Here is a 26,145-nt window from a genome sequence, read left to right as displayed (position 1 = left end):
TAGACTACACATCAACAGTAAAAACCATGCTCATAGTTCATACATAGACTACATCAGCAGTTACATAACTGGTGTTTTTGTTTTGTGCTCTTCTGAGAAGTTCAGAGATAATTCCAAAAACATCATCATCTCAAACCTTGCTTTCATTTGGCTTGCTTGAATAACTGGTACTTTCCAGCAAAAGTCTCTCTTTGCACATTCTTGTTAGTTTTTGTTTACTTTATTGTTGGACTATGACATGATCTGGAGGGAGTGAAATGGGTGAGAGCTTCCAAAGGAAACTAGGCTCAAAAAATAAAGTGTTACCAACGTTTCTCTAAAAGTAGTGTACAAAGCCAGTATAGATGTGCCAAAGGGAGTGATCCAGCCTAGGATTGGAACCCTAGATGTTCCAGTGAGAAGTATAGTTCTCTCGCAGTATAGGTTTCCCAGCACTCCTACGTTCAACCATTACAGTCATGGAACAGGACAGCCGGTGTGACTGTCAAACCCAACACTGACCAGTAGCGTTGGCCCTCGGCAATGTTTACTCTCAAAACACACAGCTTTGTCAGGGAAGTGAGCGTACAACAGCCAGAGTTGATATGGAGACATGCCAGATGCTCCACTCCAGCCAGCTCTATTTCAGTCTCACACAAACACACACAGCACAGCAGAGAACACTGGGGCATATCTGAGCTCTCAGGACAGTCAATCAAAGAGATTGTTAGATATTATTATACACTCACTGAGCACTCTGCAATCGTCAGGTTTGGCACTTTGGCAGTACACACTTAGAAAAAACGGTTCTTCGGCTGTCCCCATAGGAGAACCCTTTTTGGTTCCAGGTAGAACCCTTTTTGGTTCCATGTAGAACTCTCTGTGGAAATGGTTCTTCATGAAACCCAAAATGGTTCTACCTGGAACCAAAAAGGGTTCTTCAAAGGGTTCTCCTATGGGGACAGTCAAAGACAGTGACCCGGGTTGAACTCTTTAGAGGTGTTGCGTAACCAGCTCCTTGTCGACCTGGATCCCAGCTGTGCCCTTTGTCTGTTTGAACAGCTCAAATGTTGCAAGACTAACTGTGAGTAATAGCTGCAATCCATTAGGACAAAACAGGGCCTGATTGCTTTAGTGTCTACTGTGGCACAGTTTACTCATCAACAGAACCCTGATGAAGGTTTACGGAATTACACGCTATCCTCCTGGGACTAGTGCATTGTGATGGTGTAAGCAAACACTCACTAACGGATATGGCTGCTCTCTGCTCTCGCCTGGAGCCCAGATCTCTGAGTTTAGATCTGTTCAAGCATACTGCTGCTTGCGGCGATGACATCATCCCCGAATCATTCCGTGCCTTGCATGTGTACATATGCAGTCAAACAGCTATCCCTCTTACTCATAAACTGTCAGCCAGGCCAGGCCACTAATACAACTGGTGATGTAATGACTGATTCAAGGCGTTTTTCTTTTCATCCTCAGATCAAACACACAGAACAGAGATTGGCCTATGTCTATTCAGGATTTGTATTCACAATCACTTTTTCATCAAGGTGTACGTTTACCTTTCCCGGTACTATATAACGCATAAAACGATAAATGACACAGTGAATGGAGCTTAAGACTGTCGGGCCATTCATGGCTTCATCATTGTCATGAGTCAGTAATTTAACCAAACCACAGTCTTATACATTGATACAGAGCCTGGACGACTGAGCTTTGGGGCTGAATAAAACAGATCACTCCCTTCACACAGCTCTCACCCGCCTCAACCCACAAACCCTTTACCCCACAGCTACACCCAACCCCACCCCAACCCACCTATCAATCTCCTCCCACTATGTTCCTTCCTGTTCCCCCTGCAGGTAAAAAACCATGCGTTCCCGTAGCAACAGCCTAGAGGACACAGCAAAGGCCAAGCTGGCTCAGCACCAGGCACGATCGCAGCGGCGGGCCACAGAACGTGAGGAGCCACAGGGCAGGGGTGCAGGACGGGCCAGGCTCAGGGAGCCCCCCGATGACACAGGCACAAACACAGGCACTGTCCAGAGGAAGGAAAAGGAGGGCAGCGGTAGCAGTGGGAGTGGCAGTGCCAGCAGTAACAGTCGGAGGGAGAAGGCAGCAGGCGGGAAGGCCCGGGACCTCTCCCGAGACGACCTTCTGTTCCTGCTCTCCATGCTGGAGGGAGAACTGCAGGTGAGGAGAGACTGTGGGACTGGCCAGGGTTTGGCTGGTTCTGGGTTGTTTGGTGAGGAGAGACTCGGAGACTGGGCAAGGGTTTGGCTGGTTCTGGGTTATCTGGTGAGGAGAGGCAGATCACTTGGCTTCTTGATAATACTAAACCATGGGTAGTCTAGCTTCTTGGTCATAATAAACAGTTGTATTTTTTTATTTAACCTTTATTTAACTAGGAAAGTCAGTTAAAACCACTCTGGGGTATGTGGGATGCTAGCGTCCCACCTGCGGGACACACTATTCAACAGCCAGTGAAATAGCAGGGCGCCAAATTCAAAACAACAAAACTCTCATAATTCAAATTTCTCAAACATACAACTTGTTATATCCCATTTTAAAGATACACTTCTTGTTAATCCAACCACATTGTCCAATTTCAGAAAGGCTTTACGGCGAAAGCATAACATTAGATTTTGTTAGGACAGCACCTATACAAGAAAAACCACACAGCCATTTTCCAAGCAAGGAGAGGCATCACAAAAAACAGAAATACAGCTAAAATTAATCACTAACCTTTGATGATCTTCATCAGATGGCACTCATAGGACTTCATGTTACACAATACATGTATGTTTTGCTCGATAAAGTTCATATTTATATCCAAAACCCCATTTTACATTGGCGTGTAATGTTCAGAAATGTTTTGCCTCCCAAAACTTCCGGTGAATGAGGACATCAATTTACAGAAATACTCATCATAAACGTTGATAAAATATTCAACTGTTATTCGAAGAATTATAGATACACTTCTCCTTAATGCAACCGCTGTGTCAGATTTCAAAAAAGCTTTAAGGCGAAAGCAAACTTTGCAATAATCTGAGTACAGCGCTCAGATATCAAAACAAGCCATACAGATACCCGCCATTTTGGAATCAACAGAAATGACAAAAATTACATTATAAATATTCACTTACCTTTGATGATCTTCATTGGAATGCACTCCCAGGAATCCAGTTCCAGAATAAATGTTTGTTTTATTCGATAAAGTTCATCTTTATGTCCAAATACCTCCATTTTGTTAGCGCGTTCAGTCGAGTAATCCAAATCCACTGTGAGTTCAGACGAAAAGTCAAAAAAGTTATATTACAGTTCGTAGAAACATGCAAACGATGTATAGAATCGATCTTTAGGATGTTTTTATCATAAATCTTCCATGATATTCCAACCGGACGATTCCTTTGTCTTCAGAAATGAAAAGGAACACAGCTAACTCTCACGTGAGTGCGTGCCACTGAGCTCATGTCATTTTCTCAGTCATCTGATTCCAATGGCTCTTATTCTCTCCCCATTCACAGTAGAAGCATGAAACAATGTTCTAAAGACTGTTGACATCTAGTGGAAGCCTTAGGAAGTGCAATGTGACCCCACAGACACTGTATACTGGATAGGGAATCACTTGAAAAACTACAAACCTCAGATTTCCACACTTCCTGGTTGGATTTTTTCTCAGGTTTTTGCCTGCCATATGGAGTTCTGTTATACTCACAGACATCATTCAAACATTTCTAGAAACGTCAGAGTGTTTTCTATCCAAATCTACTAATATCCTAATATCCCTTCTGGGCCTGAGTAGCAGGCAGTTTACTACGGGCACGCTTTTCATCCGGACGTCAAAATACTGCCCCCTACCCCGATGAAGTCCCTATGGGACTCCCAATCACAGCCGGTTGTGATACAGCCTGGATTCAGACCAGGGTGTATGTAGTGATGCCTCTAACACTGAGATGCAGTGCCTTAGACCGCTGCGCCACTTGGGAGCCCAACCATGGGTAGTCTAGCCATAGGACAGGCTTCTTGGTAATACTAAATCATGGGTAGTCTCGCTATATGATAGGCTTCTTGGTAATACTAAACCATGGGTAGTCTAGCTATATGATAGGCTTCTTGGTAATACTAAACCATGGGTAGTCTAGCTATAGGACAGGCTTCTTGGTAATACTAAACCATGGGTAGTCTAGCTATAGGACAGGCTTCTTGGTAATACTAAACCATGGGTAGTCTAGCTATAGGACAGGCTTCTTGGTAATACTAAACCATGGGTAGTCTAGCTATAGGACAGGCTTCTTGGTAATACTAAACCATGGGTAATCTAGCTATAGGACAGCCTTCTTGGTAATACTAAACCATGGGTAGTCTAGCTATAGGACAGCCTTCTTGGTAATACTAAACCATGGGTAGTCTAGCTATAGGACAGGCTTCTTGGTAATACTGAACCATGGGTAGTCTAGCTATAGGACAGGCTTCTTGGTAATACTAAACCATGGGTAGTCTAGCTATAGGACAGGCTTCTTGGTAATACTAAACCATGGGTAGTCTAGCTATAGGACAGCCTTCTTGGTAATACTAAACCATGGGTTGTCTAGCTAAAGGACAGTCTTCTTGGTAATATTAAACCATGGGTAATCTAGCTATAGGACAGGCTTCTTGGTAATACTAAACCATGGGTAATCTAGCTATAGGACAGTCTTCTTTGTAATACTAAACCATGGGAAGTCTAGCTATAGGACAGTCTTCTTGGTAATACTAAACCATGGGTAATCTAGCCATAGGACAGTCTTCTTTGTTATACTAAACCATGGGTAGTCTAGCTATAGGACAGTCTTCTTGGTAATACTAAACCATGGGTAGTCTTTTTTCTTGGTAATACTAAACCATGGGTAGTCTAGCTATCATGCTCATAGAACTGTTTCCTCTTCTCTCTCCCTCCTTCTCTCCCCTACCACAGGCCAGAGATGAGGTGATCACGGTGTTGAAGGCTGAGAAGATTGACTTGGCCCTCTTGGAGGCCCAGTATGGGTTCGTCACCCCACAGAAGGTCCTTCAGGCCTTGCAGAGAGACACCGTCCAGAGCAAGGCTGAGACCTTCCAGGAAGACATCTACGAGAGGCCCATGGCTGAGGTAGCACAGTCTCAACAATCAATACAGCAGCTCAGTAAAGTCTGGGGTCAGTGAAGTGTAGCACCCTGATAAGACGACTAGGAAGGGTTGAGACTTCAGCTACAGTATATGGGCGGCAGGTAGCCTAGCGGTTAAGAGCGTTGGGCCAGTAACAGAAAGGTTGCTGGTTCGAATCCCCAAGCCGACTAGGTGAAAAATCTGTTGATGTGCCCTTGAGCAAGGCACTTAACCCTAATTGCTCCTGTAAGTCACTCTGGATGAGAGTCTGCTAAAATGTATATTAAGTAGCTACTTTGTAGGTTCAAAGATCAACTTTGGGTTTTTGTCTCATGACTGGACAATCACGTTTTAAAATACATTTATACATCCGATATCACCTCACATAGAGGTGACAGGAAGTGTATTTGGAGTGGTCAGTAAACGCTCTGGTCTCTCCTAGCTGGACAAGCTGGTGGAGAAGCAGAGGGAGACCCACCGTCGCATGCTGGAGCAGCTGCTGCTGACTGAGCAGTCCCACAAGCGCGCCCTGTACAAGCTGGATGACGAGAAGAGGAACCATGGAGACTTCATGAGGAAGAGTGACGAGTTCACCAACCTGCTGGAGCAGGAACGAGAGAGGTCTGTTTGTTGCTCTGTTTCTCAACTTAACATACATGCGCAAAGGCAGGCACACACGCATGTATGCACATATACACACACACACACACGGATGCACGCGCACACACACACACACACACACACACAAGAGTTGAGCACGCTCCTCAGAAAGGCTCCTTAAGGTGTTGAATGAATGATCTTGAAATGAACACCTACATGCCAAAACCTTTATGGATGATTTGTATTTACTGTTTTCACATAGAAAAGAGGGACTTAAAACCAAATCCTTGATAAATAATTCAATACATCATTATCAGGTTGCCTTTGATTGGTAATCCCCTTATAAATGACGTGGCTGTATTATAACCCAGGTTGTGTTGAGACATGTTATCGTAAGACGACAGAGTGATGCATAATGCCAGAAGAAACGTTACTCATTGGCTTCCAAAGCACAATAACCCAATCCTGAATAGCTGCTATAGACAGATTCATACTGATGTTTGTGTAGGCTAGATATTAGAGTAATACGTGTTCTTTTAGGTTAGCTGGTATTTACCTGGAATTTAGAACGACATTATGAATAGCAGACTGTAGTTACATACAGAGAAAAACTTTCTTGAATGTTCCCAGTTTTACACATGTTTAGGTTTCATCCAGGTTTCTGCAACTGTGATAATTGAACTGTAATATATTCTATGTATAATATTACAGCAAATGAATCGACATGCCAAGGAGATGTCCAAAACAAACACTACATTACACTCTATTGTCATAAGCGTCATAAGGGACAGACCAAGGCGCAGCGGGTATAGTGCTCATCTTCGCATATTTATTAAAGAGAGTGAACACTTAAACAAAAATAACAAACCGACAATCAACAGTTCTGTAAGGTTCACAGACTATACAAAAAGCAACCACCCACAAAATATGGCTTCCAATCAGAGGCAACGAAAGACACCTGTCTCTGATTGGAAACCATACTCGGCCACACATAGAAAATGAACATAGAAAAAGAAAACTAGAACATATCCCCTGGAAACAAACAAACAAACCCCAAAACACACAGAAACAACACCCCCTGCCACGCCCTGACCATACTACAATGACAAATGACCCCTTACTGGTCAGGACGTGACATCTATACGCATTAACAGACCATCTGACAGAGTACAGAGTTTCCCTATTACAGACATTAATTGTGTCGTAACTCAAACATGACCCAGAATCATTCTGGTACTTAGAAACTCGACCATAGTGTTCAGATCGGGTGTGTTGAAGTCAAACTCGATGACTTGGCCCAAAATTAAACTGCCTTTGCCGTTGTTATAAGCAACATCTCACTCTCTCTCTCTCTCTGCAAACACGTACTCTGGCAGATTCTCTGTGTCAATAGTAATGTCTTTATATGGCAATGTCAGTCAGTGTGAAGTGAAGTCAGAGAGATCTGGCTTAAGTGTATCCACCCTGACAGAGAACTTTCAAGCCCTAACAGGGAGTTCACCTTCTGACTGAGGCTATGCCTTCCTGTAGAGACATCTATCATTGTAAATCTGTGTAAAACGGACTAGACTGTACCATACAGGTATAGTATGACCTCCTCCCTCCATCTCTCCCTCCATCCATCTCTCCCTCTAGCCGCCCCTGCTGCCTCAGCCAGATTCATTCACACGTCCACCAAATCACTTCAGAGAGAGAGAGATTTGGCCATCAGCCCGGTCCAGAGCGAGGTGCCCTAATTATGATGAACGCATTATCAGAACCTCTCTGGGTCGGTCGGTGTGTTTGGCTTGGCGGACCGTGGCCACGGCCTGGGCCTGCAGGACTGGGCTCAGTCACGGTTCGGAGGAGCATGTCAGGAAGTGATGAAGTGCCATGATAAATATCCCTCCGTCCAGGGTTCACGTTAATTACTCTGTGAGAACAAGGTGAAAGATTTATACGGGAGAGAAAGAACACAATGGTCTAGGAGGAAAAGAGCATTAATCATACTGCATGTTCAACAAGATGTCAGGTCGCCATGGTAATGACTAAAGTTTGGCCATAGCTTTGTAGACTAGAGGACATCCAGATTTGGGCTTGAGTGCGTAAACTGTAAAAAAAAAAGTAGAGCTGGAAGTTTTCTTCTACGTCTGCCTTCGTCATCTGTCTTCGCTCAGAGACCGGCTAGAGCAGAACTAGAGCAACACGTGAAGTGCTTGGGGAACAACGGTAGAGTAAAGGTGGGTGTCTCTGAGGTGTTGTCTTACCTCATCTAATCCCTGGTTGTTTGTCTAGACCAGTGGTTCCCAAACGTTTTATAGTCCCATACCCCTTCAAACATTCAACCTCCAGCTGCGTACCCCCTCTAGCACCAGGGACAGCGCACTCTCAAATTTTGTTTTTTGCCATCATTGTAAGCCTGCCAAACACAAGCTATACAATACATTTATTAAACATAAGAATGAGAGCGAGTTTTTGTCACAACCCGGCTCGTGGGAATCATTTTCCAGTGTGTGCCTGTATTTAGTTTTCATGTTAGTGAGGGCCGAGAATCCACTCTCACATAGGTACGCAAAGGGCATCAGTGTTTTAACAGCACAATTTGCCAAGGCAGGATACTCTGAGCGCAGCCCAATCCAGAAATCTGGCGGTGGCTTCTGATTAAATTCAGTTTTCACAGAACCGCTTGGTGGAATTTTGATGAGGCTCTCTTGTTCAGATATCGATAAGTGGACTGGAGGCAGGGCATGAAAGAGATAACGAATCCAGTTGTTTGTGTCATCTGTTTTGGGAAAGTACCTGCGTAATTGCTCACCCAGCTCACTCAGGTGCTTCGCTATATCACATTTGACATTGTCCGTAAGCTTAAGTTCATTTGCACACAACAAATCATACAATGATGGAAAGACCTGTGTGTTGTCCTTGTTAATGCAGACAGAGAAGCGCTCCAACTTCTTAATCATAGCCTCAATTTTGTCTCGCACATTGAATATAGTTGCGGAGAGACCCTGTAATCCTAGATTGAGATCATTCAGGCGAGAAAAAACATCACCCAGATAGGCCAGTCGTGTGAGAAACTCGTCATCATGCAAGCGGTCAGACAAGTCAAAATTATGGTCAGTAAAGAAAACTTTAAGCTTTTCTCTCAATTTTTTTAAAAACGTGTCAATACTTTGCCCCTTGATAACCAGCGCACTTCTTTCTGTATGTTGTAAAAGCGTTACATGCTCGCTGCCCATATCATTGCATAGTGCAGAAAATACATGTATGCGAAGCAGTAATTGTTTCAAAACATCTCCTGCCATGTCACTGATGCGATGTGAAACAGTGTTGCTTGATGAAGGCATTGTCTGTATAGTTTTTTTGGCCTTTCCCCCCAGCATTGTCCCAGCCATTTCTGCGGCAGCAGGAAGAATTAAGTCCTCCACAATAGTATGGGGCTTGCCTGTCCTAGCCACTTGGTAGCTCACCATAGAAGATGCTTCTAGCCCCTTATTAATGGCATCTGTTGCTTTTATACATGTCTTACTACTCGAAAGTTGTCTTAATTCTTGCTCCAAAAACTCCTGCGGCTTATTTTTCAAATTGGCATGTTTTGTTTCTAAATGTCGGTGCAAGAGTGAAGGTTTCATCGAGTTGTGAGATAGTACTTTTGCACATATAACACACCATGGCTGAGGAAAGGCACTACTCCCAATATCAGTGAAACCCAAATCAATGTAGTTCTCGTCATATTTGCGCCTCTTTGATGGCCCAACGTCCCTGTCTGTTGTTCTGTGCTTTCCCAGGTAAGGGGGCAGTAGCTCTTTGGCTGCATCAGATTCACAACTGTCAGTGTCCATGCTAGCTGGGCTAACAACAAATATAGAATTACTGATGCAAGCTTTGGATGTGCTCGTGGAAGCAGAACAACTTGTGTCGTCGACAGGTGCAGGTGAAGTACTGCTGGTAGTAGCTGTACTACTAGTAGAGCTGGTATGTGTCTCTATGGACACGGGTTTTTCTTTTTTAACCATTTATCCATTTTCGAGCAAACGGAATGAGCAGCAGCTACGTTTGGCTACATACGGACCGTTAATGGAATTCCCGTGAGAGAGTAACGTTTAATGTGATTGGATGTTAATTATTTGACTAGGCTACCTGTATTTGACATTGTGTTGTTATTTCGCTGAGCACTAGATGGTTTAATTTTATTTTTGGTAGTGAAACGAGGCTACTCAGGCGAGAAAAAAACCTCAATCAAATGTATAGCCTCGTTGGAAAATATAAATGGACTGTTTGAAAATGTGAAGAATTTTCAATTATATATTTTTTTTAAATGGAATCACATTTTTATTTGGCGTACCCCCGGCGGCATTGCGCGGAACCCCAGTTTGGGAATACCTGGTCTAGACTATCCTCAAAAGACTGATTCTTTTTACATGGCTGAATTCTGGGTAATTATGATATTATCCTATACTGTTACAAACTATCAAATGTCTAGAGAGTCAGCAACCCTTAAGATTACTGAAGGGTTCTGTTCTATTAAGACTGTATCATTTAGGCTACAAACAGTGTTTATTCAAGCCAAACAAAATCACTAAATAAAGTTGGGCCTGGACAAAGAAACAGTAGAGTCACTTTCTCAAAGTAACTCTGAGTATTGACATTCAACAGCCCACCAGCACGTACACAGACTGTCACATGTGTTGCTGTCTTGTCTTGTGTTTACCATTTGGACCAAACATGGACATGAACCAGGGGGTAAAAGGGCTCCTTTGAACCATCATAAAGCTTTTTGCTCAAAATGGAAACACATTCTCTTCGACTCTCTTGGATGTCTACAGCAAAAATGCTTCCCCAAAGCAATTTCAATAAATACTTTAACTGTAGCAGTCGTCCCATTTCAGGACCTGATACGTCGTGTGGCAGCTTCTGTTCTGAAGACAGCCATTCCCCAAAATAATCACAGGGGGCAGAAACACAAAACAGCAAAACCTCAGAACACACAGAATGTAGATGGACAAACCAATTATCACTGGTCTGAAGAGAGCGACAATAGCCCCTTTGATCTAAGCACTAAAGCTTGGCCATAGCTCACCCATTTGAAGAGCACTGCGCAGCACCAGTTTTTGATTTCATGCCCGTTAATCCATTGTTGTATGATGCATTTTCGCTGGATGTAGTCATTTCCTTTCTGGACCCTACTGGCAAACAGCGAGTGTGATTACATACTACAAGGGCTATGTGTAGGGATTTAAGAACAGATGAGACACCAGAGCTCCCCTTCTCTCTTCTCTCTCTCTTCTCTCTCTCTCTATCTCTTTCTCTCTCTCTCTCTCTCTCTCTCGCTCTCTCGCTCTCTCGCTCTCTCTCCCTCCATTTCCTCCTCTCTTTCTCATTTGTCATTGTCTCTTTCTCCCTCTTTATTTTGGCACTGAGCCTCCAACTGTTGGGTGACCCTTCCTGGTCATGGAAAGCTCATGTAGCATGTTAATCTGGGAGTTAAGGGGGAGAGAGGGTTTTGGGGGGGGGGGGGTTGATAGAGGTCAAGTAGCCCCCTCTGATTAATTGGCTACCGAGCCATGTCCAGGCCTGAGGACCTCACTACAGTGTACAGTGTGTTGTGTGTGGCAGTAGTGGGGTGTGAGAGCAGAGTAGCACTGAGCACTCTAACCATCAGCAGATGTCTGAAACATGACTTCAACACGTGTGTAACGTACAGCACCGAGGCACTTCAGCTCACTCTGTCTCTTTTGGGTTTGAAAGGTGAAAGGTTCATTTGGTTTACTAATATGTTAATATGCAAATCTGGATGTTTTTCTTTTCTTGTTAGTGGGTGACTATATCTTTAGACAAAAATGCTGTTTCTCATGGAAAAGTAGCGCTCTGGTCATTGGTTTGACAGCATAGTAAGATGGATGGGTGTTCTCTCTCTACATCTCTACTGTCCCATCTCACACACAGGGGCTCAGTGTGCCGGTCCACTGACCCTGTCATGATTACATCATTCAGGTGCATCTGGAACATTCCACTGCCATTCCACCATTCCTTGTGATGCTTATTATCACTCTGCGTCCCAAATGGCACCCTGTTCCCCATGTAGGGTACTACTTTTTCCAGGACCCCATATTGGGCTCTGGTCAAAAGTAGTGCACTACATAGGGACTTGGGTGCCATTTGGGACGCAGATCCTTCTCAGTTCTCGAAGATAGAACATTGGACCGTTTTGATCTGCTTCCATGAATACATTATAATGTATGAGCAGGAACAGCATACCTCTCTCAGTATGACTACCCCTTCAGGGTAGGATCGACTACAAATGTCCAGGACTATGTTTTAAGAAGTTATCATCCAGCTGTTACTGGTGCAGGCACAAGCAGGATCCCCTGTCACATCTTGACTATCTATTTTAGAGGCTATTACTCTCTCATTAACTACTAGAGGCAGCAGAGTGATGAATCATCTGTTGCTGACCAATTAGATTCCAGAGCATCCAGCCAAGACTCTTAACAGTTGGTCATGACTTTAATTAAGGAATAGCACACCTGTATTGCCACGGCTCCCAGAATGCTTTGCTACACTTACGCATACTGTACATTCCTGTTTGGAATTTCAGTGTAGGGCTGAAGGTATAGAGAAAACATGACATAATTTTGCGACTTGCCAGCAAAATGTTTATCCCCAGCAAGGAATAAGATAAAAGAAACACTAAACCATCTTTAATTGGAATGTAAAACTTTTATATGATCGTTTATCGCTGCTTTTTGATGTGGAAAGAGTTGCAAACAGAGGTCATGGACTTGGAAAGGAGAAGAGCAGAGACACACACAGACTTGCAGTAAGCAAACTCTCAATGACTTTGTTTTCCATGTGTGAAGGGGAGACATTGTTTGAAATGTGTGTAGTAGTGTGCTCTAAGGTCCAACCACAGGAACTGTGGTGAGGTCCAGAATCATCACACAGCTATGACATATTCACCAACTCCTTCTAAACATACAGATGGCACAGACTCCCCTCGATGTGCTTTGTCCAAACAAAGCGGGCTGGAACTCGGCTCCGGTTGTGTCAGTACATCTTTGACCTTCCACTTCTGGGAAATACGGACTGAGGAAATTTTGGCTTAAGCGATTCAGCCAGCATAACTCCGTGCTTTCAGAATTTCTGCAAGTGTGAGAGTTGTGTCAGTGTCCTACGATTCATCCTTTGAAAACTCTCATTCACAAGAATACTGCTTTTACCGTACAAAAATACCATACCTACTAACCAGACTTGTTAGACGATTATTGTAGTTAATGTGGTTTGTTTTATGACTTCCTCTCTGAATACTTTCTTGTCTGAACTTGAAAGCCTGTATATATGTTTTATGGCAGTTCACATGATACAGTGTGTATTCAGGTAGAAACGTATCCTCTTGAGGTGGCTGAAGCTACAAACTAAACTAAATATGGAACCTAAGGGGAAATCCACTTCTCTCTCTTCTTTTCTGTCTTTACAGTTCATTTGATCACCCTGTTGCAAACTTTTATTTGTTGTACTTATAGTTATGGTGTGGTTTTCATATAAGCCCTTTTGGGCTTCATACCTCACCTGCACACCGTTTTTACCAGTTTTTTTATCTTTACTGTTTTGTCTTTTACTTCTTTTCTTTGGTGTGAATAAATCAAACCTAAAACCTAAACCAGGGGAAGTTTAAAAAGGATTCTAAAGTTTGTAATTTCCACTTTGAAATTTCAGACTTGATTTTCCCTTACAAAAAATGCATCAACCCCTACAAAAATGTCCATTTAATTATAATCCACATAATAATTAACATGTCCTGTTGCTGCAGGATTACGTTCCTGCTGTGAGAAACTGGTCAAATTAATATCCCACACCTGTACACACAGTAATTGTGTCACACAGGCGTGGCCTTGGACCGATTGGAAAATGTGAGCTGATTCCTGATTGTGACCTGACAGACCAGTCTGCCAACAGTTCCTCTTCCTCCTCTACTGCCAGATAGTGAGAGGATTGTCTAGCCATGGACGTGACAATGATGAGACCAACGCTTTGATCTGTGTGCTCCACTAAGGTCTGCCTCTAATAGAACTGAAGCAGATCCCACCAGGTTACGTATTGTGATGAGAAAGCCTGTTAAAAACCCACTGCACAGCTAATAGACACTTTTAGTGCACTGTACTCAATACACAAGATCTATAATGATGACCGTATTTTTACCACAGTGCAGTACCTAGTTGAACCTCAACCAGTAATGTGTCTAGGAGGTGAACTATAACTAAAACCTTGGACATAATGATTAAAGGCCCGTTTTACGACATGTAAGTGCTTTTCTTAGTGTGCAGAGCTGTCAGACGTTTCTCCGTTACCTCTGGAAATGTGTGGGCCAATTAGGTCCGGTAGCCGTCATTGTATGGCGTCGTGTGATTACATATCTCTGACAGAATGCAGTGATTAGCCTGGCAGAACACAGAGTACATACTCTACTCTCAGCTCCTATGTTCACCCTGTGTGACTTTGGATGATTAAGCACATCAGTGCTTTGCATAATGAACTATGCCTTCCATTCCTTCCCTCCCGCATTTTCATGTACTGTAAAACTCTCCAACTTTTGGGGAATTTAAGCCCAGTTAAGATTTGCCAAGTTTGTGTCACTGTCCCTTGTATAAATGGATTCCTCCCATGCGTTAGTGTGTCCAGCTATTAGGGTTTCATTCCACTCCCCCAGAGGTATTCCAAAAAGTAAATGGAACTTTGGGAAGGAAATCTAGCAGTTAACACACCAGTAAGCCTGAAATGTCTTCCCCATGTTCTGCCTCCGTAGAATCTGATGAGTGAGTAAAGACGAGTCTTCAATTACAACAGAGGAGCAAAAGTGCCAGGAATTACATGTTGAGGATACTTTTACCAGCAATCTGATTTCTCTCTCTCTGTAGCAGTTGTTTGAGTGGATAGCCTACACAGTACCTCTTAAATTATGGCTGGCACAACATGGGTAAAGGAAGTTCTTTTCATATTGTCATGCTGGAAGGAAGCGACTGACAGCTTGAAGGTTGCGTGCGTCCCAAATGGCACCCCATTCCCTATATTGTGCACTAATTATGACCAGAGCCCTATGGACCCTGGTCCAAAGTATACTGCACTATAACGGGAAAAGGGTGCCATTTTGGACGTAGACTTGAACATGACGTCTCTGAGGCTGGCAGCAGCAGCTGTGTCTGTCTGTACAATGTGCTGGATCTGCTCACGCTCTCCCGCCAACATGGTGTCAAGATAGTGAGTGAATTATGGGGGAAAAGGAGCCCAGAGCTGCCAGTTGAAATCTCTTGTCGAGGTGAATGCATTCTCCATTCTCCGGGCCGGACGGCTCTCTCTCTGTCTGGCTGAATTGTGAAAATGTTTCATTCAAACTGGGATGTGGGAAACAAACATTCTTTGTGTTTTGATGGCATCTACCCGTAATCACAGTGGCATTTCATGCAAATCTTTTTGGAGGAATTATATTTGCAATCTTGTGTCATTCTGTATTCTGTCATGTCATATGACATTGAGCAGTCAGTAACAACACATGCCAAAAGAGACATGAACATGTTTTATACAAGCCAGGGGGCTGGATCGCTCAGAACAACCAGAGATAAGGGGCTTCTCTCTGACATGACTTGCCCCTGATGTAAAGTCTAATGGTTTATGTCAAGTGCTGTGTGTTGCTTAATTTTGATTGGCGCAGCAGTCTAAGGCACTGCTTGAGGCATCACTACATACACCCTGGTTCGATTCCAGGCTGTAACACAACCGACCGTGATTGGGAGTCCGATAGGGCGGCGCACAATTGGCCTAGCATCGTCCGGGTTTGGCCGGTGTAGGCTTCATTGTAAATAAGAATTTGTTCTTAACAGACTTGCCTAGTTAAATACAAAAAAATGTAAAATACAACTCTGTATTGTTACAAACAGCAACTAATTCTAAGCCATACCCCTACCTACATGTACAAATTACCTGGACTAACCTGTACCCCCGCACATTGACTCGGTACCGGTACCCCATGTATATCATTATTGTTATTGTGTTACTTTTATTAAACAGATTTTCCACAGATGTAAACGTGAGCATTCACCATATACTAGGAGTAATGTTCCAAGGCCATGTTGTGTTACGTCCTCAATGAGTCAGAGTTGGATTTGTATCTGCTATTATTCATGGGGCTATCCCATCAACATGGAAGGTCATGTGGTGTACACACTTCCAGCATCTGTGTGTACACACAGTTTTATTAACTTTGTGTAAAATCTAAAGTCGACCTCGTAACTCGCGCAAAGAGTTAGGAAACGGCTAATTTTGAGGTGATAACTGTTCATTACTAACATTTATGGGGATGGAGGTTCAATTTACTTTTCCTTGACGGGAATTTGGCTGCTGACGCAGACTCGACACGGCCGCCATCAAGTTTGTTTACTTGTTTTGTGTGAATGCAGCCCTTTGTTAGAGGCAAGCTGGGTCAGTCTGCTAATAACTGTTATCTAACATGTCCCCACTCACCCTCACTAACACAGGGAATTTACAAGTGTCGACTTTCAAATGTAGCAAGTCCAAGAAGAATAGACTGGCTGAAACTGAGACAAGGGGTTGAGTTAGTGGTTACAATGGGACAGATGAATAGTTTGTGGTTAAAATGGGAGAGATTAATTCAAGGCCATATCCTGAAGCCTTGGGAGAACTTGTCAAGACTGAAGGTGGTCGGATGTCAAGTCATGATATAGAAACCAAACCGTAAAACTAGACTAGGTGTTTGGCAGGAAACAATGAAGAGCTGTCACAGGGACCACCCTGTCCCAATGCATCGTGGGGGCTTTGATGAGATGTTTCAACCAGGGAAATAAGAAACTCTGTAGTGTCTGAAATGTCTCCCTCTTCTCCTGGCCTGGCCTAATGCAGGTGTCTGTGAAGACTGATGAAGACCTTTTCCATTTATTCTAAAGGTCATAGGAATGAAGACGATTGTGAAATCCGTATATGTTCAAAATGGCAAAACTCGGCTATGTAGCAAAAACGGACAAATGCAACACTTGCGATGGCAACACAACGACACAAAATACAAGACAACCAGACTAATGTAAGTTGTTCACAAAAGCCACGTGGACAAGGTGAAAAAGCACTAAATTAAAACACTTCAACATTTTACAAGCCCACCAAGCTTCTTGGAGAACATTATAGAAATGTAATTCAAATCGTGTGAATACCCATGGCTCAACATAAAATGAAATCCAGGCTTTTTACGACAGCAATCCAGAGACTTGACCAGTTCTCAGTCAATTGTAACAAGTATACAGCAGGCCCAATGGCTGGAGCGGCTAATTATAGTAGTTTTAAAGGCCACACAACTGGAAAGACTACTTCCATCAACTGCAGCACTATAGAAAAACAACATCCCCCCCCAGAAACATCATCTAATTACAAAATGGTGGTTAGCAAATCCGTTCTTGGCACAACTGCTTTTGAGCAACTATTTCAAGTGAATAATCAAGTACCTGCTCTACCCTCAGCCATTCTATCTTTCTACGTGACCAAATAAGCAACACACTGTGTGTGATTATCATATTATGTTGGTGTTTGATGCAGATCTCATATTATTCTCTTGATGTTATGAGCGTTTCGGAGGGGTACAGTTTACCACAGGTTTAGAGAAACCTGAGAGGGCAATTTGTGTAACATTAAAGGATACAGCAACAGCACATGAGGCCAGGGGGAAGTGAACAGGATCAGATATCTACAGTACCATTAACTCCCCCCCCCTTACTTTACTTTTCTCTCCCTCCACATAAAAACATATTGTCAGACTGTATCAAGCAGCAAGAGCAAAGGGAGCCAATATCTGGAGATAAATGTGTGGGGGTCACCCCCAAGGTAATCCTCTGGTAATAAAATAGGTGCCTTACGGAGAACTGAGAGTTGGAGTGGGGAGGGGTCAAAAGAAGTTCATGCAGGAGTCTAGAGAGTTGAAGAGGCCATAGAGTTGGCTTAGAGAGAGAGTGAACTGGGGAGGATCAAGGTCAGAGTGAGGAGGCTGAACACAAGTCAGGTTCTGATACTGTAAGTCTCTATCAGGGATGCTGCTGGTTGAAGTGGTGTTATATAAAAGGGTTTACAGTCTTTGGTTACTTTTTTGTATTTTTGTGTTTTCAATATTTCAGCCTCCCTCAAGTCATAAGAAAATGGTTCCAATCGACACAAAATGTAGGCCTGTAAACTGAAACGTAGAATACTATTGTAACGCTTGTTGTTACCATGTACCATAGATACTACAGTACTTCTGCAACTTGGGATCCAGATGTAGTTTTAACCACGGCAACAAGTTAGCACCACACATACCAAGACATTAACATCCTATTTACAAGTCTAGGGTTAGATTGAGGACATTACACATCATTCCTCCTCCACCTGCTCCTCCCTGTTCTATATCCTCAGGATGACAGCAGGGAATGGTTTTAGCCAATACTCATAAACGTTCAGTATGTAGCTAGAGAGAAGGTAGGAACGATGTGGACAAGCAAGCACATGAGAATAAAACCCTGTGCATAAACACTGTGCCTGGATCTCTAATTTAATATAAGTATAGTATGACCTCATATTTTAAAGCACACTCATTGTTAAAACAAAGAACACAATGATCTCACGTTTCAAGCTCCCATGTATTACTGGCAGTTTTATGATTACCCAAAATAACAAAGACCAAATCTGATGTAGCTTTTTGGCTCTGTGACTGCCGGTAAAGTTTTGGCTCGGTTCCGTTTGGCACCGCCGCACCGTAGAAGTGTCCAAACTTGAACATCCTATTATAAATTGTGGGTATAACTGTTTGTAGACAACGTGCATTAACTTGACTACGGTGACTCTGCTCTAGGCTCAATGGCAGACTTTTATATCAAACCTAAAAGTTGTCCTCTATACGTCTTCCTTCACACTGGGAGGGGCCAGATGGCCTAGGCTGGGCTAGGCTAGTTTGGCCACTCTACAATTCTCTCTCTCATCTCTCCAAGATTTCCCACTGTAGAGACCCCAAGGGCTCAGACAGATCCAAACCATCTGTTGTGTCTTGTCGCTGAGGTGAGAACACTCTCGGACCAGACGATGACGGCATCAACATGGGCCGTGTGAGTCGTGAGTGCAAGGGAAGCTCTCATTAATAAATCAACACTAAGTCTATGTCAGCCAGTCCCTGACATGGGCCTGTAGTAGTGACGTCCACCATGTCTTGTTTATCAGGCCTACAGGCCTCATGCTGAGGAAAGCTTGATGAATTCAATGAGGGAGAGATAATGGCTGTGGTGATGGGGGTGTTTCAGACACTCAATGAGAGCTGAGCTGCCTGGCCAGGAAGCAGCTAGACAATACAGTGAACTATCTCCAACTAACCACGATCCCAAACCACAGCCCTCCTCCTCCCATCCCTTCTCCTCCCATCCTCCCATCTCTCCTTCCTCTCATCCCTTATGGAAGCTCCAGGACGGGGGATGATGTCATTCTCAGTCAGACACAATGAGCCACAATCTCAACCTAAACACACACACATACACACACACACCACAGAAGAAATCTGTCATCTGCCATCTAGAGTCTCTGCTAAGTAAATTCTAGTGAGTGTCACGCCTAAAGCCCCAATCACCATCATTTACATTCCTGGTCAACACACAGACTCACATCTTTATCTGTTGTCTAGGCCAGTGGGTTCAACCCAGAGCTCCAGCTAGCAGTTGGTTGGCTTGCTGTAACGGAAACCCTGACTAGCCAGCTGAATGATAAGGCAGGGTCTAGGGAGGATTAGGGAGTGGACAACTCCTGTAATAAAGCATGTGAAGTGATGCTGTAGCGATCCCTTGTCATTGATGTGCCTTAATGTGCCATCAGAGGCCTATTCATGGAAACAGCCCACAATCTGACCCCACCTTGTCGGGGTCATAACAGATGTACAGTAGAATATAGGGTCGTCTTCTTGAGACCTGGCTCTCTCTTGGGTGTCTGGTTAAAGTAAAAGTCTTGTTCTAATGCTGGTTACTTCTTCTGTAGAACAAGTAACGTTTAAATCTAATTCTAGAATTGTTTCCAGAGAAGAGACAGAAAAGTGTCCCCACGGTCCAGGGTTGTTTTGAAATAGCTACGCGATGAAGTTGTGTCACGGGGGGCATTATTTCCTAATAGGGGACATGGCCTGTGGATTCTTCCACCGTTGCATTGCAAAATAATGAAACCATGGATTAGGAAACCATTTCCGCTGTACATAGTCACTGAACACTGTTTATAGATGATGCGTGCAGAGGGAAATGACGGATATATCTTTATTAAGAACAACTTTAGTGCCAGGCTACAGCTGCAGCCCCCGGTCGCTTGCGTTTAACAAGTGTTGCTTATGTTAGCTGTAATCTAACGCAGCTCCGGTGTTTTTCGACTTTGAAGTGCAGGTATGTTAATTGCACTGATCCTAGCCCTGTATTGTTTCAAGCTGGGACCTTGCTGGAAGGAACACTAGACACTTATAACAGCAGTAGGGGTGGAAGGGAGTGGCTGTACAAGTTAAATAGCAGCTTCCCCTCCTTAGCACCTTTTCCCAAACCGTAAATAACAAAGGCAACCAGTGATTTAACGCTTAGCAACAGCATATTTGAGGTTTACTGAATGATCGTTCTACCTACAGTAGCTAGGCCTAGCATATCAGTCCTGGGCTCATGTTCATGGGGATAGGACAGACAGGGAAAGACATTGAGGTTCATGAGCAGGTCATCTCCATATATCAGTCATATATACATTTCCATCTGGAGCGTATGAAAGATGACTGGAATACAAGTCTTTGGAGTGATACATGACTACTATTAAATAATGCAGGTTGATACACAACATATAAGTTTATGATCAGAGCCTTTATACCATGTGCATGGCAGCAGATGCTGGTCCAGAGTCAGATCTACAGTGCCTTCGGAAAGTACACACACTCCTTGACTCTTTCCACATTTTGTTGTGTTACAGCCTGTATTTAAAATGGATTACATTTAGGTTTTTTGGTCATTTGCATACACACAATACACTTTTTTTTAAATAAATAAATTAAACATGAAAAGCTGAAATGTCTTGAGTCAATAAGTATTCAACCCCTTTGTTATGGCAAGCCTAAATAAGTTCAGGGGTAAAAATGTCCTTAACAAGTCACATAAGTTGCATGGACTCACTCTGTGTGCTATAACAGTGTTTAACATGATTTTTGAATGACTACTTCATCTCTGTACTCCACACATACAATTATCTGTAAGGTCCCTCAGTGAAGCAGTGCATTTCAAACACAGATTCAACCACAAAGACAAGGGAGGTTTTCAAATGCCTCGTGAATAAAGGCACCTATTGGTAGAAACAACAGACATTAAATATCCCTTTGAGCATGGTGAAGTTATTAATTACACTTTGGATGGTGTATCAATGCACTCAGTCACTACAAAGATACAGGTGACCTTCCTAACTCAGTTCACGGAGAAGTAGGAAACCGCTCAGGGATTCTACCATGAGGCCAATGTTGACTTTAAAACAGTTACAGTTTAATGGCTGTGATAGGAGAAAACTGAGGATGGATCAACAACATTGTAGTTACTCCACAATACTAACCTAAATGACAGAGTGAAAAGAAGGAAGCCTGTACAAAATAAAAAGGCAACAAGGCACTAAAGTAAAACTGCAAACATTTTGGCAAAGAAATTAACTTTATGTCCTGAATACAAAGCCTTATGTTTGGGGCAAATCCAGCACAACACATCACTGAGTACCACTCTTCATATTTTCAAGCATGGTGTTGGCTGCATCATGTTATGGGTATGCTTGTCATCGGCAAGGACTAAGGTGATTTTTTAGGATAAAAAGAAACAGAATAGAGCTAAGCAAAGGCAAAATCCTAGAGGAAAACCTGGTTTAGTCTGCTTTCCATCAGACACTGACAGACAAATTGACCTTTAAGCAGGACAATAACCTAAAACAAACAGCCAAATATACATTGGAGTTGCTTTCTAAGACGACATTGAATGTTCCTGAGTGGCCTAGTTTTGACTTAAATCAATTTGAAAATCTATGGCGATACTTACAATTGGCTGTCTAGCAATGATCAACAACCAACTTGACAGAGCTTGAAGAATTAAAAAAATAATAATGTGAAAATATTGTGCAATCCAGGTGTGAAAAACTCTTAGAGACTTACCCAGAAAGACTGATGGCTGTAATTGCTGCCAAAGATGATTCTAACATGCATTGAGTACTTACAGTACTATTCAAAAGTTTGGATACGCCTACTCATTCAAGGGTTTTTCTTTATTTAGAATTTTTTTTACTATATTTTTACTATAATAGTGATGACATCAAAACTATGAAATAACACATGGAATTATGTAGTAACCAAAAAAGTGTTAAACAAATAAAAAAATATTTTAGATTTTAGATTCTTCCACCCTTTGCCTTGATGACAGCTTGGCACACTCCTGGCATTCTCTCAACCAGCTTCACATGGAATGCTTTTCCAACAGTCTTCGAGTTCCCACATATGCTGAGCACTTGTTGGCTGCTTTTCCTTCACTCTGCGGTCCAACTCATCCCAAACCATCTCAATTGGGTTGAGGTCAGGTGATTGTGGAGGCCAGGTCATCTGATGCAGCACTCCATCACTGTCCTTCTTGGTCAAATAGCCCTTACACAGCCTGGAGGTGTGTTGGGTTATTGTCCTGTTGAAAAACAAATGATAGTCCCACTAAGCACAAACCAGATGGGATGGTGTATCGCTGCAGAATGCTGTGGTAGCCATGCTGGTTAAGGGTGCCTTGAATTCTAATTAAATCACAGTGTCACCAGCAAAGCACCCGCACACCATCACACCTCTTCCTCCATGCTTCACTGTGGGAACCACACATGCGGAGATCATCTGTTCACCTACTCTGCGTCTCACAAAGACACGGTGGTTGGATCCAAAAATCTCAAATTTGGACTTATCAGACCAAAGCACAGATTTCCACCGGTCTAATGTCCATTGCTCATGTTTCTTGGCCCAAGCAAGTCTCTTCTTATTGGTGTCCTTTAGTAGTGGTTTCTTTGCAGCAATTCGACCATGAAGGCCTGATTCACACCATCTCCTCTGAACAGTTGATGTTGAGATGTGTCTGTTACTGGAACTCTGTGAAGCATTTATTTGGGCTGCAATTTCTGAGGCTGGTAACTCTCATGAACTTATCCTCTGCAGCAGAGGAAACTCTGGGTCTTCCTTTCCTGTGGCGGTCATGAGAGACAGTTTCATCATAGCGCTTTATAGTTGTTGCGATTGCATTGGAAGAAACTTTCAAAGTTCTTGAAATTTTCAGCATTGACTGACAATCATGTCTTAAAGTAATGATGGACTGTCGTTTCTCTTTGCTTATTTGAGCTGTTCTTACCATAATATGGACTGGGTATTTTACCAAATAGGACTATCTTCTGTATGCCACCCCTACCTTATCACAACACAACTGATTGGCTCAAACGCATTAAGACGGAAAGAAATTCCACAAATTAACTTTTAACGAGGCACACCTGTTAATTGAAATGCATTCCAGGTGACTACCTCATGAAGCTGGTTGAGAGAATGCCAAGAGTGTGCAAATCTGTCATCAAGGCAAAGGGTGGCTACTTTGAAGAATCTCAAATATAAAATATATTTTCATTTGTTTAACAGTGTTTTGATTACTACATGATTCCATGTGTGTTATATCATTTTGATGTCTTCACTATTATTCTGCAATGTAGAAAATAGTAAAAATTAAAAAAAACCCTGGAATGAGTAGGTGTGTCCAAACTTTTGACTGGCACTATATGTAAATTAGATATTTCTGTATTTCATTTTAATTAAATGTGCATAAATGTCAAAAAACATCTTTTCACTTTGTCAATGGGGTGTGTAGATGGGTGATATATATATTTATTTTTTTATCCATTTTGAATTAAGACTAATACAACAAAATGTGGAATTAGTCAATGGGTATGAATACTTTCTGAAGGAACTGTATTTCATGCTCTTTATTGTTAAGGTTGGGATTTAGGGTTGTGTAATCTGATCCTAGATCTGTGATAACCTGAGACTCCTGATAATCCAGGAGGATATGGCCAAGGATTAATAACAGATATTTAAATGTTTATCCTTTATTTAACTAGGCAAGTCAGTTAAGAAGAAATTCTTATTTACAATGACGGCCTAGGAACAGGGGGTTAACTGCCTTGTTCAGGGGCAGAACAAATTATTTTTACCTTGTCAGCTCAGGGATTCGATCGAGCAACCTTACTGGCCCAACGCTCTAACCACTAGGCTACCTGTCGCCCCTCGTTAGACACAACTGACAGCTGATCTGGATCTAAGGATCGTCCAGGCAGACCCAGATCTGTTAGTAATGTCTGTTTATCTCTCCCGTGCTTCCTATACAGTTTAAGAAGCCAGAGCAAAGCAGACACTGCACTAATCACTGGCTGAAGATAGGGAGTAGAGACTGTGGCCAGCCAGAGCTATAGGAAAATAGCATGTTATGTAGCCTAATAATGTGTTTTCCCCTGCAGTGTACTCTCATAGGAAGCCATAGCTGCTTAGTGGCTGAAGTGCTCTTCAACTGACTGACCACACTTGGGGCCTGCCCATCTGTAGTGTGTATTCCTTATATAGTGCACTACTTTTGACCAGGGCACTGTGCTTTATAGGGAATAGGGTGACATTTGGGATGCAGGGAAGGCTTATTCCTGCCAGCTCCTCACTAATCTGTATGTAAGAGGACCAGGACGTATGTCTGTAATGGCCCCAGGACCTCTGTCTGTAATGACCCCAGGACCTCTGTCTGTAATGACCCCAGGACCTCTGTCTGTAATGACCCCAGGACCTCTGTCTGTAATGGCCCCAGGACGTATGTCTGTAATGACCCCAGGACCTCTGTCTGTAATGACCCCAGGACCTCTGTCTGTAATGACCCCAGACCCCAGGACCTCTGTCTGTAATGACCCCAGGACCTCTGTCTGTAATGACTCTATGATGTCTGTCTGTAATGACCCAAGGACCTCTGTCTGTAATGACCCCAGGACCTCTGTCTGTAATGACCCCAGGACCTCTGTCTGTAATGGCCCCAGGACGTCTGTCTGTAATGACTCTATGATGTCTGTCTGTAATGGCCCCATGACGTCTGTCTGTAATGGCCCCAGGACGTCTGTCTGTAATGGCCCCAGGACCTCTGTCTGTAATGACCCCAGGACGTATGTCTGTAATGACCCCAGGACCTCTGTCTGTAATGACCCCAGGACCTCTGTCTGTAATGACCCCAGGACGTATGTCTGTAATGACCCCAGGACCTCTGTCTGTAATGACCCCAGGACCTCTGTCTGTAATGACCCCAGGACCTCTGTCTGTAATGACCCCAGGACCTCTGTCTGTAATGGCCCCAGGACGTCTGTCTGTAATGACTCTATGATGTCTGTCTGTAATGGCCCCAGGACGTCTGTCTGTAATGGCCCCAGGATGTCTGTCTGTAATGGCCCTAGGATGTCTGTCTGTAATGGCCCCAGGACGTCTGTCTGTAATGGCCCCAGGACGTCTGTCTGTAATGACTCTATGATGTCTGTCTGTAATGGCCCCAGGACGTCTGTCTGTAATGGCCCCAGGTCTCAGGACCTATGTCTGTAATGGCCCCAGGACCCAGGCTTTGAAATCCACTGTGCCTCCTGTGAAACAGCCATTGGAAACATCCTCCTCCAAAGCACTCCAGAGCTGCAGCATCAGTTCAAACACTTGAGAGGTAATTATTATCAGCTGCCTGCACCCAGAAATGGCAACAGACACACACCACAGCCCTGTCAACACACACACACACACACACACACACACACACACACACACACACACACACACACACACACACTAATGCGAGCATTCACACGCACACACACACACACACACACACTCACACACACCCGTCCTCTCACCAAAGGCTAGAACAGGAGTGTGTCCTTTATGAGGTGATGGCAGTTATTTTGTCCTAAATTATGGCCTGTTTGGTGTCGCTCTTCAAATTCAACTGTTACATTGTCAATTTTATGTATACAGTATAAGTCAAAAGTTTGGACACACCTAATCATTCAAGGGTTTTTCTTTATTTTTTACTATTTTCTACATTGTAGAATAATAGTGAAGACATCAAAACTATGAAATAACACATATGGAATCATGTAGTAACAAAAAAGTGTTAAACAAATCAAAATATATTTTATATTTGAGATTCTTCAAAGTAGCCTCGCTTTGCCTTGATGACAGCTTTGCACACTCTTGGCATTTTCTCAACCAGCTTCATGAGGTAGTCACCTGGAATGCATTTCAATTAACAGGTGTGCCTTGTTAAAAGTTAATTTGTGGAATTTTATTCCGTCTTAATGCGTTTGAGCCAATCAGTTGTGTTGTGACA

General features: G+C 43.1%; 1 protein-coding gene across 1 annotated transcript in view; it reads left to right on the top strand.

Moving 5' to 3' along the window:
* The window catches only part of LOC115196349 (filamin A-interacting protein 1-like), an 83,501-nt gene that overhangs the window by 38,906 nt on the left and 18,450 nt on the right, over window positions 1-26,145 (top strand). Inside the window, exons 2-4 of the mRNA XM_029757110.1 lie at window positions 1,845-2,175; window positions 4,940-5,113; window positions 5,553-5,731. Coding sequence (XP_029612970.1) covers window positions 1,855-2,175; window positions 4,940-5,113; window positions 5,553-5,731 — 674 coding nt within the window. The 5' untranslated portion in view covers window positions 1,845-1,854. The remainder of the gene's footprint in view (window positions 1-1,844; window positions 2,176-4,939; window positions 5,114-5,552; window positions 5,732-26,145) is intronic.

The sequence above is a fragment of the Salmo trutta genome, chromosome 6 (genome assembly GCF_901001165.1).
Source record: "Salmo trutta chromosome 6, fSalTru1.1, whole genome shotgun sequence".
NCBI classification, from domain to species: Eukaryota; Metazoa; Chordata; class Actinopteri; order Salmoniformes; family Salmonidae; genus Salmo; species Salmo trutta.
Note: the sequence above shows the minus strand (reverse complement) of the source record. Positions and strands in the feature narration are given on the sequence as shown.